General features: G+C 34.9%; 3 protein-coding genes across 6 annotated transcripts in view; 2 read left to right on the plus strand and 1 right to left on the minus strand.

The window, feature by feature from the left end:
* On the plus strand, positions 4,000 to 5,029 carry LOC105165400. The gene has a single exon (XM_011084396.2). It carries the CDS (start codon positions 4,142 to 4,144, stop codon positions 4,823 to 4,825), a length of 684 nt encoding a protein of 227 aa, XP_011082698.1. The 5' UTR covers positions 4,000 to 4,141; the 3' UTR covers positions 4,826 to 5,029.
* On the minus strand, positions 6,136 to 9,140 carry LOC105165401. 4 transcript variants are annotated; one of them, XM_020694485.1, is made up of 7 exons: positions 8,631 to 9,112; positions 8,447 to 8,497; positions 8,167 to 8,286; positions 7,845 to 7,950; positions 7,612 to 7,653; positions 7,146 to 7,202; positions 6,136 to 7,064 (listed from the first exon to the last, which is right to left on the minus strand). In XM_020694485.1, exons 1-7 carry the CDS (start codon positions 8,759 to 8,761, stop codon positions 6,426 to 6,428), a joined length of 1,146 nt encoding a protein of 381 aa, XP_020550144.1. In that variant the 5' UTR covers positions 8,762 to 9,112; the 3' UTR covers positions 6,136 to 6,425. The 4 variants fall into 4 exon arrangements, 3 of the variants coding, with proteins under 3 accessions (XP_020550144.1, XP_011082699.1, XP_020550145.1); XM_011084397.2 differs by having other exon boundaries at positions 7,845 to 7,962; XM_020694486.1 differs by having other exon boundaries at positions 6,137 to 7,064; positions 7,845 to 7,962; positions 8,167 to 8,523; positions 8,631 to 8,742.
* LOC105165402 (serine/threonine-protein kinase svkA) overlaps positions 12,583 to 14,716 on the plus strand; it is a gene marked incomplete in the record, with an annotated part of 11,729 nt that continues 9,595 nt past the window's right edge. The window contains 3 exon segments of the mRNA XM_011084400.2: positions 12,583 to 12,810; positions 13,164 to 13,430; positions 14,251 to 14,307. Coding sequence (XP_011082702.2) covers positions 13,336 to 13,430; positions 14,251 to 14,307 — 152 coding nt within the window.

The following is a 14,716-nucleotide window of genomic DNA, read 5'->3' on the forward strand; positions in this document are numbered from 1 at the left end:
ATCCGACGGTGCTGAAGATATACACACTTTTTCCTACACAAACAAGCGCAATTGACGATGATAAACCGAAAACGCTAATGACACTAGTGATCAAGTGTTTGATAAATTTCTACTAGGAGGGTTAGCAATTCATGCAACAAATAGGGAAAACACAAATACAACGTTGTCGATTAAAATCCCCAGATCAAACAACTAACGTCAAATCAATGCTATGTGCAAATACAAAGCAGTTTTACTACTAATTATCCATCAGGCGATTCAGGCCCCCAACCAGAACATCCAAGCGATGCAATAAAATTTCAAGATATGCATCTCTCGAAGCGTGAACACACCACGATCAAATTATTTTATTTTTTGAAAATAACAAATTATATACAACATTCACAAACATCAAGACATCGATTAATATAGAGTAACAACGATACCATTAATTTAAATTTAAAGAAAACAAATGAAAACTACTAAGAAAAGATAGAGCAAGCGGATACCTTCATCTTTTGCATGATTCCCTTTGCAGTCATAATGGAAATGATTAATGGTATATATCAAGAGTGGAGATGCGATTTGTGATGATCTATATTCAGTAATGATATTTGCGCTAGTGATTAATGGGGAGGCAGAGGTAGGCGAGTGTGGCGGGGAGAGAGATGACGAGGCGTCTGCAGTCGCCACGCATCCCCTTCGAATTCCCTGTCCGTGTCAACCCCTGACGTGTTAGCGTCACCACATTCAACTGCTTTTCCAATTGAATCGTGGAGACAAATTCTTTTCAATTTTTTACCAACAATTTAAATTAAATTATTTTACAATAATTATACCTACCGTCTTGATCTATAATTTTTTACACAAATTATTTTTATTTTTTAAAAAATTTCACATACTAAAAAATTGATATTATTTATATAAATTATTTCTATTTTTTTTAAAATGTTACATATACCCTCTAAAAACTATAACATTATTACATAAATTATTTCTATTTTTTTTAAATAAGAGGGATGAACTATTATTAATTGAAATAACTTAATTACAATCATTCATGTTGAATATCAATCATTACAATAATCATACTATGATCAATAATATTAAATAAACAAACTCTAAATTGACACCTACTATTACAGTAAAAATAACACCTACTATTTAGTAGACACAAATTCCACGGATAAGATCATGGGGCCTCAACTGAGCAAAACCTCATTGGCAAATTATTCTTACTTTTCAACTGTTAGGATTGATTTTCAAGAAAAATAAAAATAATTTATATAAACAGACTATAAACTTTAAATTAGGGACAATAAATACAATTATCCCAAATAATTATAGTACTTTTCTTTTTCTCCTAAAATCTAATTTTATTACAGATAAATAGTTTGAAAAATTAAAATTGCATCACTTTTTTTTTCTTTAATGATAATTATATGATACATCAATATTTCAATAAAATAAACGAATAAAAACAATACATCAAATCGATTAGTATATCAATAATGAACCATGAAACAGTTGTGTCACTTAACATTAACCATCTTAAAAAAAATTAAAAGAAGAATTAATATTCACTTTACCCGTATTTTTCTAGTTAATTAGAGGATTTAGTGTTTACTTATTTCAATCATGGCTGCAATTAAACTTATGTAAATTCCAAATGAATCATATTATACTTGAGAAAATTTATTACTTGTTGATTTAAATTTTGTAATAATTCGGTATACTCCAGACAAAATCTGACCTGCTTAAACGGAGTGCAAAACAGGCGCAAAATGATATCAACATCACAGTTATTTAATCCGAAATACATAATTTTTATTTTTATTTTATTAATAACGATAGATAAATTACTGCAATTCATCTCAATAAATTGAACAATACATCAATATGACTAACATTAATAAATAAATTAAAAAAACTCATATAAATTAAGAGAAACACTCACACTAAAAAAAAAAAACAAAAACAAATAATCACACACATTTGGTGGACTCGAACTTGTTATAAATTCAACTTTACCCTTAATTACTAACTTAGGACATCAAAATTATTAATCCCAAAACCTCGATTACTAGGGCACGAAGAGTATCATGATATCATCCCAATTCTCGTAGGTAGCACGACTCCATAACCATAACCTCCTCGAACGTAAGAGCAATGAAGATCAAATAGAGTTGGGGGTACATAAAAGGCAGCATGCATAGGAAGGTGTAAGCAATTAGGCAGAGCCGAAGCGTAAAGGGTGAAAGCAGATGGATTAAGAAAGGAAGAGCCAGAAAAGAAAAGAAAGGTGGAAGGGCAGTGGTCCCAAAATTACGAGACGTACAACGTAGGCGGACCCTCCAAAATGCAAATGGGGGACAATTCATTACCATACAGTACATCAGTTGTCGCCAATGTTTGGGATCGCCAAAAAGCGCTTCATCCAACTCTCCTTCCTTCCTCCCCTAATAAAATTTTAAAAATTTTTTGTTGGAATTAAGTTTGGTCGAACCAATTTAATCACATAACAAGAATATTATATTTACTATGTAATTACTTATTTTTTTTTAAATTATACACCACTTACACAATAAATGTATTATATTAATCGTATAATTGATTCAAATTTAATAAAATTGTATCCGTATTAAAATTTCCCCCAAAATCGTTTGCTTCCACGCACAAAGAATAATGAGTGTGTGTATGTGGAACCCAGCAATAATTTATTACTTAGTGGTCTTAGAATGTTAGGTTAGGACACAGACCCGGCCAATTATGTTTTCAGCCGATGTTGTTTCTTTGCCAATTCACCTCTCAAACTCCCTGTTGATTCATTCACATCCAACTTAATTCCCACCCCCATAACCATCATTTAGTTATTAATAATGTTTAATTAATTACCTTTAATTTTTCAATCAATAAGTTAATATTGGTCACGTTTGACTTTATTCCTTAATTAATTAAAATATATATATGTATATAATTATTATTATTCATGCCCTTGAAGAATTTAATTTGGTTATGACTGAAACTCAGAGATTTATCAGAAATGTATTCAGTTGTATATAATATTATTTTTGCAGTTTTGGATAAACTTAAGTGTACAATAATTAAGCCTTTCCATATCTGAAGAAAAAATATCCTGCTCAGCTTCTCTTTAATTCCCAATTTTGGGTATAAAGTGTGACAAAAGCAGTCAATTAAGTGATGACCGGTAATGGAATATATTTTCCACTTATGACCCAATAATAATAAGTACAAAGTAACAATATATCTACCAAAAACGTATGTACTCAGTATTTTCATGTTATCCATATATATAATAATAGGCTATATAATTTTATATTTTATTATAAATTCATATTGTACTTTATATATGTATGCAGAATTTATATTATCAGTATAAAGCATATGGTTTAATTACACTTAAACCATCCTATGAAAATGGAATTACACTCTCCTAAACCAAGTTTCAAAATTACATCAACACTCACTTTGAAAATCTTTTGTTTACAATTTTTATTAGGGTTTTGATGGAAAATATCGACGTAGATAAAAAAATTAATAAATTTTTAATTTTGCCCATTATTTTTTCATGATAAGTACAAAATTATTACACAAAAGTATTAAATGATGGGTAAAATTAAAAAAAAAAGTATGTATCTTTTTAGCTAAAAGTCAATAATTTTTATCCAAATCATAACGAAATGGGTCAGATGTAAATAGTGAATCTTTCTTAAAGGGTTGTAAGTATAATTTTGAATTTTGTCTCGGGAAGTGTAATTCACATATTTTTATTACTACCAATTTTTCTTCTTGCAACTATTGATTTATGTTTATAACAGTGATCCCAATTTAATTAATTTAATTATGGTTTAATTTAGAAAAGTGATGAACAAGTCTAATAATACAGGTATGATCTGTGATTATAGAGAAATAGTGAGTGGCACGCTCCAAGTATGATTATTAATCACGTTATTTATCCCGAAACGCATTAAACTAAAGATTTGGAGCAGGAAAGCTGACTGGGGACCCCCAACATGGGGTCCCCTTTGACGGGAAAAGGGCCAACCCTCCTTTTCTTTATACCATCAACCCTTTTACTACATTCATATAAAATGTTGTTCCACAACGTAAGAACCATCAAATTCTGACATCACTGAATTCCATGGAGAATCGCCGGAGGCAAAACAGTTCCTCATCCGGGGAAATGTTTTCGTTTCCTGTTATAAATCCGCGGGGCCTGGAGCCGGATCAGTTTGAATTCGGATCTGTTACGACGCCAGGCTCCCCGAATTCTCCCGCCGATCATTTGTTCTCCAACGGCAAGCTTTTGCCTCATGTTTTTCCAGTTCAGCCACCCAACGGTTACTCGTTCTCGCGGTCGACCAGCCGAACGAGCAGTATCGGCAGCAAGGATTCTCTCATGTCTTCGCGGAGCAACAGCACGAACAGCAGGAGCAGCTGCAGCAGCGCCAGGACCAGCACGAGTGAGGCTAATTCGGAAAGGAGACTGTCGCCGGTGGACGGAAATTTTCCGGGCAGGATTTCGGTGAGGAAAGAGAGGAACGTAACCAGGCCTTCTCAGTACCAGTATGGGTCCTGTCAGAGGTGGCAGCTGATAGCAGCGGCGCCGGTGTTGAAGCATCAGGGCTCAAGATCAAGAAAGGTTGAAGTTCTTGAACGAAAAGGGTCGAAGAAATCCAGGGAAAATATTGACGGCGATCCTGGAGGGGCAAAATCGTGGTTCGGCAGGAGGATCTTGAAGTCGTTTGTTTCGGCATGCAAAGAGTGTCATGCCATTAAAACTTCGAGTGCAGAGGGTGTTTTGCCCAAAAGTTTGGAGCGGTGAAAATGATGGCTTGTTTTGAGAGTATTAGTTGAATTGAACATGTAGAGGGTTGTTTCTTGATTTGGAGTGAGTCTGACTGAAATATTTCAACGATAGAGATCTAAAAATATCGCAATGATCATAAGGTCTTGGGTTTAATTTCTTCACAATGATAACATGTATAAAGAAGCATTAAGGCTTGTTAATGAGTGCATAATTCACTTTTCTCCATCCTGTTGCCTTCCTTTTAATTTCTTGTCTTGATTATGACAACCTTTGCATAAATTCTCTTGCATTACACAAAATGGCAAGTACTTCAATAATCGTTTTTTTATGTATATTGTTATTGTTGTCAAAACAAGGAAAAAAAAAATGTAGTCGTAGTTGGAGATGATAATGTAAATACAATTTCATCATATATAATCACACATGTGTTGCTTTTTTTACAAAAAGAATTAAAATGGTTTACTATAGCTTTGATGCTCAGCCTCTATCTACGAGGCCTTCTTTTTTTAGTACAACAAGGGTGGAGGAGGGAGAACCGAATTTTAAACCCAAAACATAATATTCTAACGACAAAATATGATATTAACTCAATCAAATAATTAACGATCTTGTGAAATATTTGAAGAAATAGTACAACTTTGATCAATATGTACAATATGTTAAATATATGTCCACGATAAAACAAAAACATCTCACGATGTTTGAGAACTGTCGATGTGAGCAAGAAAATAAATGTCCCCGGCTGGAAGCCGTAGTCGGGCGGGGCTCAAAGTGCACTCCAAGTCATCAACACTAAGAGGACTTGGACGCAACGGACAGTTTGCGGGGTGACGAGTTAACTGAAATAGTAGGAGTAGCGTCTTGGCAAGTGGATGAGTTCATAATAGGAAAGACAAAAGAAAGTAAAATGAAAATTTAGCTAAATATCGTATTAATTAATATTGATGAAAGTGGAACATCAATTTATTAACATCTTAAATAGTCACAGAAAAATTCAAGTGAAAGAAGAATCAGCACTAATTATAAACAACCAAAAAGTACTCCTAGTGCCCTATTTAAAGGATCGATCGGCTAATCCTGAAAGTAGGATTTCTTCGCCACCTCTTTAAAAGATGGGTTGGGGAAAAAGAAGCCATTAGGATTTAAACCTCAAATGATTTCATATAATTATAAATGACTCGAGTCCGCCAACTAAATATATACTTATTTAAGTTTGTTTTAATTAGTGTTGAATTTAAAAATTTGTGTTTGAATTTAATTTAATTGATTTTAAATTAGATTAAACATGAATCGTGCTCGAGTAATTTAAAATTTTTAAATATATTTTATTATTTTTGGACTAATCGAACCGAATTCGAGCCGAACTCCAAAATTTGTCGAAAAACAACACTGTTCAAATTTGATTTGCTAAGTTCAACAAACCTAATTTAAACGAAAAATTTTAGTCGAGTATTGAGTGGTTTGACTTATTTTTTAACCCCCTTGATAGATCATATGACAAGTACATTCATGCTCGTTGGTTGATAGCTAAAGCAGGAAACTGCGAAAGTTTTGTTCTATTTGTGGAAACGATGCTATTATCAGCACAACTTCTCCGCCTTCATTCTTCCATTAATCAACCCAAGAAACTTGTCATATTATCAGAGAACATTCCCGCTCCAATCCCATGCTCCACGGGATCCTGATCTGCGACGTGATCCAGACAAGTTAAAGAAGACGAAGTAGGCATTCTCGCCGGCAAAGTAAAGCTACTCAAGAACTTCTCCTCCATCTTTGCATTGCAATCTACACTCAAGAATCCATTACTAGCATTTCCCCCATCATTGTCATGCAAGCTCGAATGGTCCGAATTGGGCTGGAACAAGAGTTTGGCTTCGTTGCTTCGTCTAGTAAGAGCGTTGACGAAAGTTAGTCCATTCGGCCATTTGATGTCGTTTTCGTCATCTCTACCCGCACCTTCCGTCCAGGATTGGGATGCATGAGGAAGCAAGAACATGCGGGCTTTGTCTTTGGATGGTGGGAGTACGAAAGCCGGCGTGTGAACATTAGGCATTGTTGGCACAGAACAGATTGGCGTAGGTCCCCAGTTGAACTGGGGTGGAAGAGGGCGAAGCGGTCTATTTTCAGGAAGCGCCGACGAAGGTGAGACGTCCCGCATGGAAGAAAATAACTGGGATAGATGAAATCCAGATTGGTAGCATAAAGATTCAAATATGTGTCTCATACGCAGCACAAAGTGAAGGTCTTCTGGTATCTGAACACAATTAACATATTCTCTCAAGACATGAAATCGAAGCTTGATAAGAGTAATAGCAATTGATTATTGAAAACTCACCATCTTGCAGGAACCAAGCTGCACCAGCCCATGCCCAGCTTGAATCACAGCTATAGTCTGGTACAACCGCGCACAAACTCAACGATTGAGAAGTACTTTTTTTTTTTGTTTTTTGATAAATGTATATCTACGTGTACACCGTAGATGTACGTACACAAACACTCTGTATTTTTTTTTTTTTTTGTAAAATTACAAATACACTTTCTCTTAGAGGGTGTGAGTGTGATGTACTTGTAAGAGTGTTGGAGTAAAGTTTCACTGTTGAACAGGAAATATACTTGTAATTACAATTCTAATCTCAAAAATAAAATTCACGTAGAATAGTGGATATTTTTGTAACTAGACATAACAAAATGCTAGTATAATTCATCCTTTCTTTTTCAAAAACAAAAAAGCATAAGAAAATTTGAAATTCTACTTAAACATGAAAACAATATAATCAATTGTTATTGAACTTTTTTCTGACCTGAATGCCCGACTCAAACTGATAAGTCCACTCAGGAGGTAGCTGCAGTTCACAGATAAGAGGACTTTCATTAATCACTCACACACGCAACCCACCAAATGCACTGCACGATATGTTTATGAGACAAATAATAGAAATAAAGGGATTCCCACTTTCTTGTACCGTAAGAACACTTGTAAGAATGAAACCTATTAGTTTGCTGCTTGAATCAAAATTAATCAATTATAACATACCGCATCTACTGAACTCTGCCAGTAATTGGAAGTATTTTGATCACAATCCTTTGGTTCCTTGAAAACCCATTTATGACACTTATCCGAAGCAACTTTCCCAATCAACCTGCAAACATTTCTTCACCCAACACCCAAAAACATTAAAACAAAAACAAAAATAAAACTTTACCTAGATTATATATAATTCATAATACAAATACATTTTTATTTAAGGCTCACACTACCATGAAATTAAACCTTAAATTCCACCTTGTTTGGCTGGTAAAGAGAGAATGAGACAAAAAGAAAGTCCTATCTACAAACAAAGCACCTACCCACCCACCCTTCTCCATAATTATACAACTGAATGGACATTTTGCTGAAGGCTTTCCTGACAGGATCCATCATCTCCCAACACTCCCCAACTCTGCCTTTGCAGAACCCATCTTCCCACATTAACATTCTGCACAGAAAGATAGAAAGAGACAAATCTCACGTCACAGTTACTACCTGTCTGTCACTCAGTAAATGCATAGGATGATTATCACTAAACGATCCTTTCTTGACTTCCCTTCAAGCTTATCTGAATTGAAGAGGAAGTCCAGAGCATGTATTGTACTCACAGGCTAGCATTGTCATCTGCGAATTTGCAGCCATTGACACCTCTGGTTCTCCTGCAGTAAACGTCCGAATTCCAACACTTTTTCAGATTTAGCGTCAGAAATCAAGAAAGTTAAGGTTACATCAGAAGAGAAGACAGAAATGGTGTTAATGAAGTAGACAAACAGTGAGAGAAGAGACGCATACGGGCGCGGGCGAATGGTCCAGAAGACGGCGTAGTTCCAGTCTGAGTTAAGACAGACGCTTCTAAGTGCTACGTGAAGAGCGATCATCCCAACTGCTTCTTTGCTCCTTTCTGCTGCTCCTGACCCCACCATTTCTCTCCCCGCTCTCTCTCTCTCTAAATATATATATATAGGAATCAAAATGTGTTCTCCTTTGCGCACAAATCGCTTCACCTGTCTCTTTGTTTCTTGCTACTGAGCAGCTTTGCTTTAATCTTTACCTTGTTACCACCTGCTTAGCTAACGGATTTATTACCTAACAGTAGGAAGGAGACTGGCAGTGCGGTGGCCACAGACACGCAGGAGGAGTCAAAGTGTGCGCGTATCAACTGGGATGGACTAGGAAATTGAGAGATTTATGTTTTGTTCTGTTCTCCAACTACTGCAGCCCGAATTTTATAAACGTGAAAAATTGCAAAGTGTGGGGGGTGGGGGCAGTTCTTTCGATCGGCTCCATTCGACGACCGTCGTATAGTTGACCTGTTATCGTGAATAATTAAATTGTTTTTGTACATATTTATATGTTAATACATATAAAAAAATATATTTTCACCGGTTAATTTAGTTAAAAAAATTTAGTTTGACTTTCAATAAATCAATCCATGATAAATATTAATTTTTATTTATTTTTTTTATATTAATAAATTCAGTAAATTTTAACTGACAGAAGATCTATTTATTAAACGGAAGCAAATTTCAAGAGTACTACATATAATTTTTTAAATTAAAAAAAAAAATAGGTATGATTAACCTCAGAAAAAATGAGTGTAATTATCCTGGTGCCGTAATTATGTCTGAATTGGACATTTTAATCATTCCTAAAAGAGTTGTTATGGTAATCGACCTTCCTTTCTTTTATCCATTAAAGAAAACCGTTAGAAAATGTGGAACGGGAGAATTTTAGCATTTTTCTCTTGTAGGCAATTTTCTCCCAAAAATAAAAACCCAGATTCATTTGGTAAGATCTGAGGCGACAACATGAGAAATATAATTTTTGGTAACTCCGACACTATTTAATATGAATGAATTATATAGGTCCACCAAGACACAACAACTCAATCAAAGCACATAATTGTGAATTAAAATGGTTTGATGGGGGTGGTTTAAGGTTGTATTATTACCAACCACAAATGCTAATGCAACGGAAAGAGACCAAACGGACCGTTGTGGGTGGTCTCAAATTTTGAGAAATTATATCAAATTAACACCTAATTTTTTTTTATATCGATATAACAGAGTTCCACAATTTAAAAAATATATTATTCTTTATTGAAAACGTGTCGGCAAAATTAATGAAGGGTAGGGGAGTTGGGTGATTTTTCAAATAAAACTCTATGACGTTCATATAAGAAGAATGATACCAAAAAGTTTTAATAAGAAATAGGTTATTGGAATTGCAATTTTGTACCTAAATAATGTACATATAATGTCTCTAATGTGTGAAAAGCAATTACAAACATTTGTACCATATATTATCTTATTTGATACTCTTAGTTATAAAGTATAAATTACAGATAATACTGATTCCACCAATATAGAAAATAATGACATATCCTCTTGTTAAAATTGTCCAAAACCCTTTTCCTAACCTATTGACATATGTTCCATGTCTTAGTTATGAACTTATAATTGGCAAAAACTAATTAAAAAAGGTATACAAAATTGGATAAGCTATTATGTATTTTTTTCTTAAAAAATCATGGTTATTTACTTTTAATCATATTTTTGAATTTTTTTTAATTATTAAACCTATATGGAGCTTTAATACATTGATCTAACATTTTCTCAAAAACACTATGTACAAGTCCTTACAGCCACATCAACATGTTTGCCTCACAGTCTTGACAGCGCTCGTGGGTGGAACCTGGAAAAAGAGAGTGGAAGTAGTCATGCAGATGCAGATGGGCCGGCCCTCACTACGTCAATGCCAATTAATCCTATTCAAATCCTCCGCGCTGACCCATACTAGGTCTCGGATGCTACTCAGCCGGAAGGATCTTTGTGGGCCCCCCCCCCCCCCCCCCCCCTCTCTCTTTTTTTTTTTTAATTTAATTTTTGTATAAAAGCAATGGCGAAAAATAAAAAGGAAATAATAAATATTTATATATACTAAGTTGTGTTAACACAAACACTTCTAAATTATATTATATTAATATCCAAAGGAGGTGTCATTTTATTCTAAAGAAAAGAGATGTTATGGGAATAAAATAACGATTTTGACACTATTTTATTATTATTTTTACTTTTAAAATGTCATTCAATTGATAACACTAGTCATTGTGACACGCCGTCTCTACGTCCATATAGTAAATAATATTTGATACGTTGATGAGTTGTCTCGCTCGAAAGCTATAACCTGCCCCCCGAACTCGGTATCCATTTTGCCTGATGGTTCACTCCTAGCGGCCTGAAGGCCTTCCCCCTGGCTCCCGCTTGTGCTGATAAGAACTAGAATTGAATTCAGAAGTAAGAGCAAACTTACAGTACCCCCTAATATTCCAAGCTCTTTCATAGAGTGAACTTCGTTCTTTGTTCGAGGGGGGATTTCTCATAAGATGAGAATAGATCTCGGTCAGGACGAGAGCAGTAGCTCATGCGAATCTGAGAGCGGATACATGACTTTGACCTTCCTTTTGAGCCTTCAGGGTGTCGAAGCTAACGCTTTTGGGCTAACGGGTCACTGGCTAGGGTCAGGGCGTCAGAAGCATATTTCTCTTTGGAGGTTGAAGCAGCAGTTGTTTCGTGTGCCTTTTCAACGCCAGATGAGGGTCGACAAAAAATCTTTTTTTTTCGAACAGTCTCAACGTCCTCGTTGAGAGTCGCTCTGCGAGACGTCCAGTAGTCTCTGACTTGGTCTTCGAATCATAAGTCTCAGCCCGTTCCCGGCTAGCCTCGCTATTGTAAAATATATTATAAATAAGAAAAGTATATAAATCAACACATCGCATTTCAAAATAAAAGAAAAGAAGAAAGCAACAAATTTAGAGGTATTATCATTATAACAATAAATTGGTGTTGCAGTGTCATAATCACCATTTGTGAGAGAAAAAAAATCTTATCTTATACATTAGTATAGATTTTATTTATTTTTTAATATGATGTATTAGTTTATATATTTTATTTTTATTTTTATTATATTTTAAATATATAAAAGATTCTTTATATATGTAAGTAGAAAGGGGGGGCTGCCAAAGCTAGTATAGCAAAATGCAAAGAGCTTTTGTATATTTAGACCTAGCTTTTAAAGAATAATAATGTAATTTATCCTATTAATAGACGAATTAAAAAAATGGTTAATTATACCGAGTTTTGAACTTCGTAAGCAATAAGCGCTATTAGATAGTATCTAACACCACGATGCTATAAAAAGAGAAAGAGGGAATATGTTGTCCCAGTTCGACGTGTGCATTCCAATTGGGCATCTAACTTGTCTCTAAAAAACAACTTAATGTTTCGGATATAAGATTATTTTATAAAAGATCATGCGTTTGAATCTTATAGGTATGTGTGCGTGTGATTAAAAATAAAATAAAATATCATACTCCAAATTTAACCACGTGTCTCTTGTCTAGTTTGTTGGGCTATGCGTAATGGGCCTGCTGGTCCTTGGCATGGTGGACCTGATCCTGAATTCTTCTTTGTTAAGCCATTCTCCTTATTAAATGGGCCGATCAAACTTATTGGGCTTCTTTGAGTTTTACGATGATTAGTTTTCATGGTCCAACTTAGAAGGTTCGGAAGCGGCCCGTTTGGAGAGTTGAGGGCTTGTTTCAATCTATTGGCCCGGCCCGAATTAATACATGGGGAAATTAATCTTCATGAAAGGTCTTTATGGTAGAAAACCATTGACGAGGATATTGGTTTTGGGGGGGGGGGGGGGGGGGGGGGGGGGGTTAATGACAAATGATTCCATCTGTATTTCATCTAGTATTTTCAAAACAAAGCAGCAATTCTTCTTCTCTTTATCGATCCTTTTCACTCTGTGCAAAAACCAGAGAAATAGGAAAGGATTGTTCGTGTATGTATGTGTGTATATATATTCAACCTCAGGATCTTCAGTTTCAGTTCAATTGATTAATTTGCAATTGTCCTGTTGAAAACTGTAAATCTTGACGCCAATTCTTCGATTCCGCATTGGCAAGGTCAGTCCTTTTTTTTTTTTTTTCTTTTTTTCTCTGTATTTTCTATTTTCTATTCTTATATGGCAACGAGGAACCCTAGGCTTCACATTGAAGTTACTCTTGGCGTATTTGTTTGGGAATCTTGCTGTTTCTTTGCGGTCGCGAGAATTATAATTTTAAGTATAATTTCGATGAAGTTTGTTGGGCTGTCGCTTTGACATCTCCACTTTGCCTAACTAGGATTTTTCATCATGTACTGGAGTTCCAAATCATTTTCACGTAGCAGTTCGGATTCTGGTTTGTTAGAATTTAGTTGGATCCTGAAGCGTTGTTTCAATGTTATTGATTTTGGTTTGTTTCAATGCTTCTTCCAGATTTTGAGGTGGTTTCGGGAATAAGAAAAGAGTGGAATTCAGCTGGCAGATTTATATTTTTTTTGCCGAATTACTCAGTTATAGGGTGGCATTTGGCTATTTTGGTTGGAGAATTTATTTTTAAAGTGAGGGTGTGAGGAAGGAAGAAAAGTTTTGTCATAAAAAGTGCATAATGGCAGATGCTGCAGCTCTAATAGAGGCTTCGGGTTCAAGATTTAGCAACTTAGAGCTAATTGGAAGAGGTTCTTTTGGAGACGTCTATAAAGGGTATGCTTTAGTACTTACCTTTTACGGATTCTGTCGATTCATGGTTCAACGCAATGTAGCACATGTCTTGTTCATCACACTGCAGTTATGAGGATTTGTCGCCAATTCAAACACGTATTGTTGTTGAATGTGTTAAAATTTATATATGATATGTACATTTAGCTGTTTTTGACTTTCGAAGAACTGAAAAAAGGATCAATTTATGGCACATTGTTTGGTAGCTAATTTCGGTTATTTGGTGTAGGACGACAAATAAGTCGGGTGCGACTGGGTGATCCTGCTGCTTAACAGTTGTCATTGCCACATTGCCTGAATATGTGCATAATTCCAAGTACCTTTAATAGTTGCCATAATATGCAGCAGTATGTCATTATGTGGCTAGCAAAAATGACTAAGTGAGATATACATAAGAATGAGTACATTTAATTCTGAATTTTAGAGGAGCACTTTTCGAAATGACTGCTGCCCATTCAATTTCCAATATTTGTTTCTGAGACACTTGGAGCCTCTATTAGACACGATCTTTGCTTTGTTGTTGAGAATTAATAGGCAGGGTTAATCTAGTTCTTACGCAGTTGAATCCGAGATAGATTGCTATGATTTAAGTATAGGACATTAAAAATGAACAAAATATTTAGAAGTCATAAGATACAAGACAAAAAGTCGAGTATGACATTCTGCTGGTGAAGTCTGCTTGGTTTTTCTTTTTCTTTTTTTTCCCGGATCTAGTTGCACAGATATAGGGTTGTGAAGCTCCTTATTTACATACAAATATTTTTTGCTGGATCAATGATTCTGTTTCTCATTCTTATGATTGCAGGTTTGATAAGGAATTAAACAAAGAGGTTGCCATCAAGGTTATCGATTTAGAAGAATCGTGAGTATATAAATGATTATATCTTCATTTTACAATAATTTTATGTGTTTTTTCCTCGTTTTCACACACAGCATGGCAATTTGCCATGTGAGATCCTTTTCTGTAAATTTTAATTTTTGAATCTCCATAGCAAGAGAGGATCTTTATGTAACTTTCTACCTCCACTTATACCTCTTATCTTTCCTTTCTTTGTCATTGAGTGACCAATTTTGCATGTGCGCTTTTTGTGGGAAGCGTTATGTGGGAGGAAAGATATGGTTGGGTGGAGTTAATATTGTGTATGAGTTATTGCACTATTTTAATAGAGTTGAACATACTAGTTTAAGGGTGATTAGGAAATGAGTCCTTATACTGTGTGCCAGCTTACTATTGTTCTGAAGTATCATAAATTTTTATCTTTTTTCCCTAC

This window comes from Sesamum indicum, linkage group LG6, assembly GCF_000512975.1.
Source record: "Sesamum indicum cultivar Zhongzhi No. 13 linkage group LG6, S_indicum_v1.0, whole genome shotgun sequence".
Taxonomy (NCBI): domain Eukaryota; kingdom Viridiplantae; phylum Streptophyta; class Magnoliopsida; order Lamiales; family Pedaliaceae; genus Sesamum; species Sesamum indicum.

Excerpts from the sequence above, each read along its gene's own strand:
- LOC105165400 (XM_011084396.2), top strand. The coding sequence starts at position 4,142 with ATGGAGAATCGCCGGAGGCAAAACAGTTCCTCATCCGGGGAAATGTTT.
- LOC105165401 (XM_011084397.2), bottom strand. The coding sequence starts at position 8,761 with ATGGTGGGGTCAGGAGCAGCAGAAAGGAGCAAAGAAGCAGTTGGGATG. Across the intron at positions 8,498-8,630 it reads TGGACCATTCGCCCGCGCCC|GAGAACCAGAGGTGTCAATG; the intron begins GTATGCGTCTCT and ends CGTTTACTGCAG. Across the intron at positions 7,065-7,145 it reads AGCTTGGTTCCTGCAAGATG|ATACCAGAAGACCTTCACTT; the intron begins GTGAGTTTTCAA and ends AATTGTGTTCAG.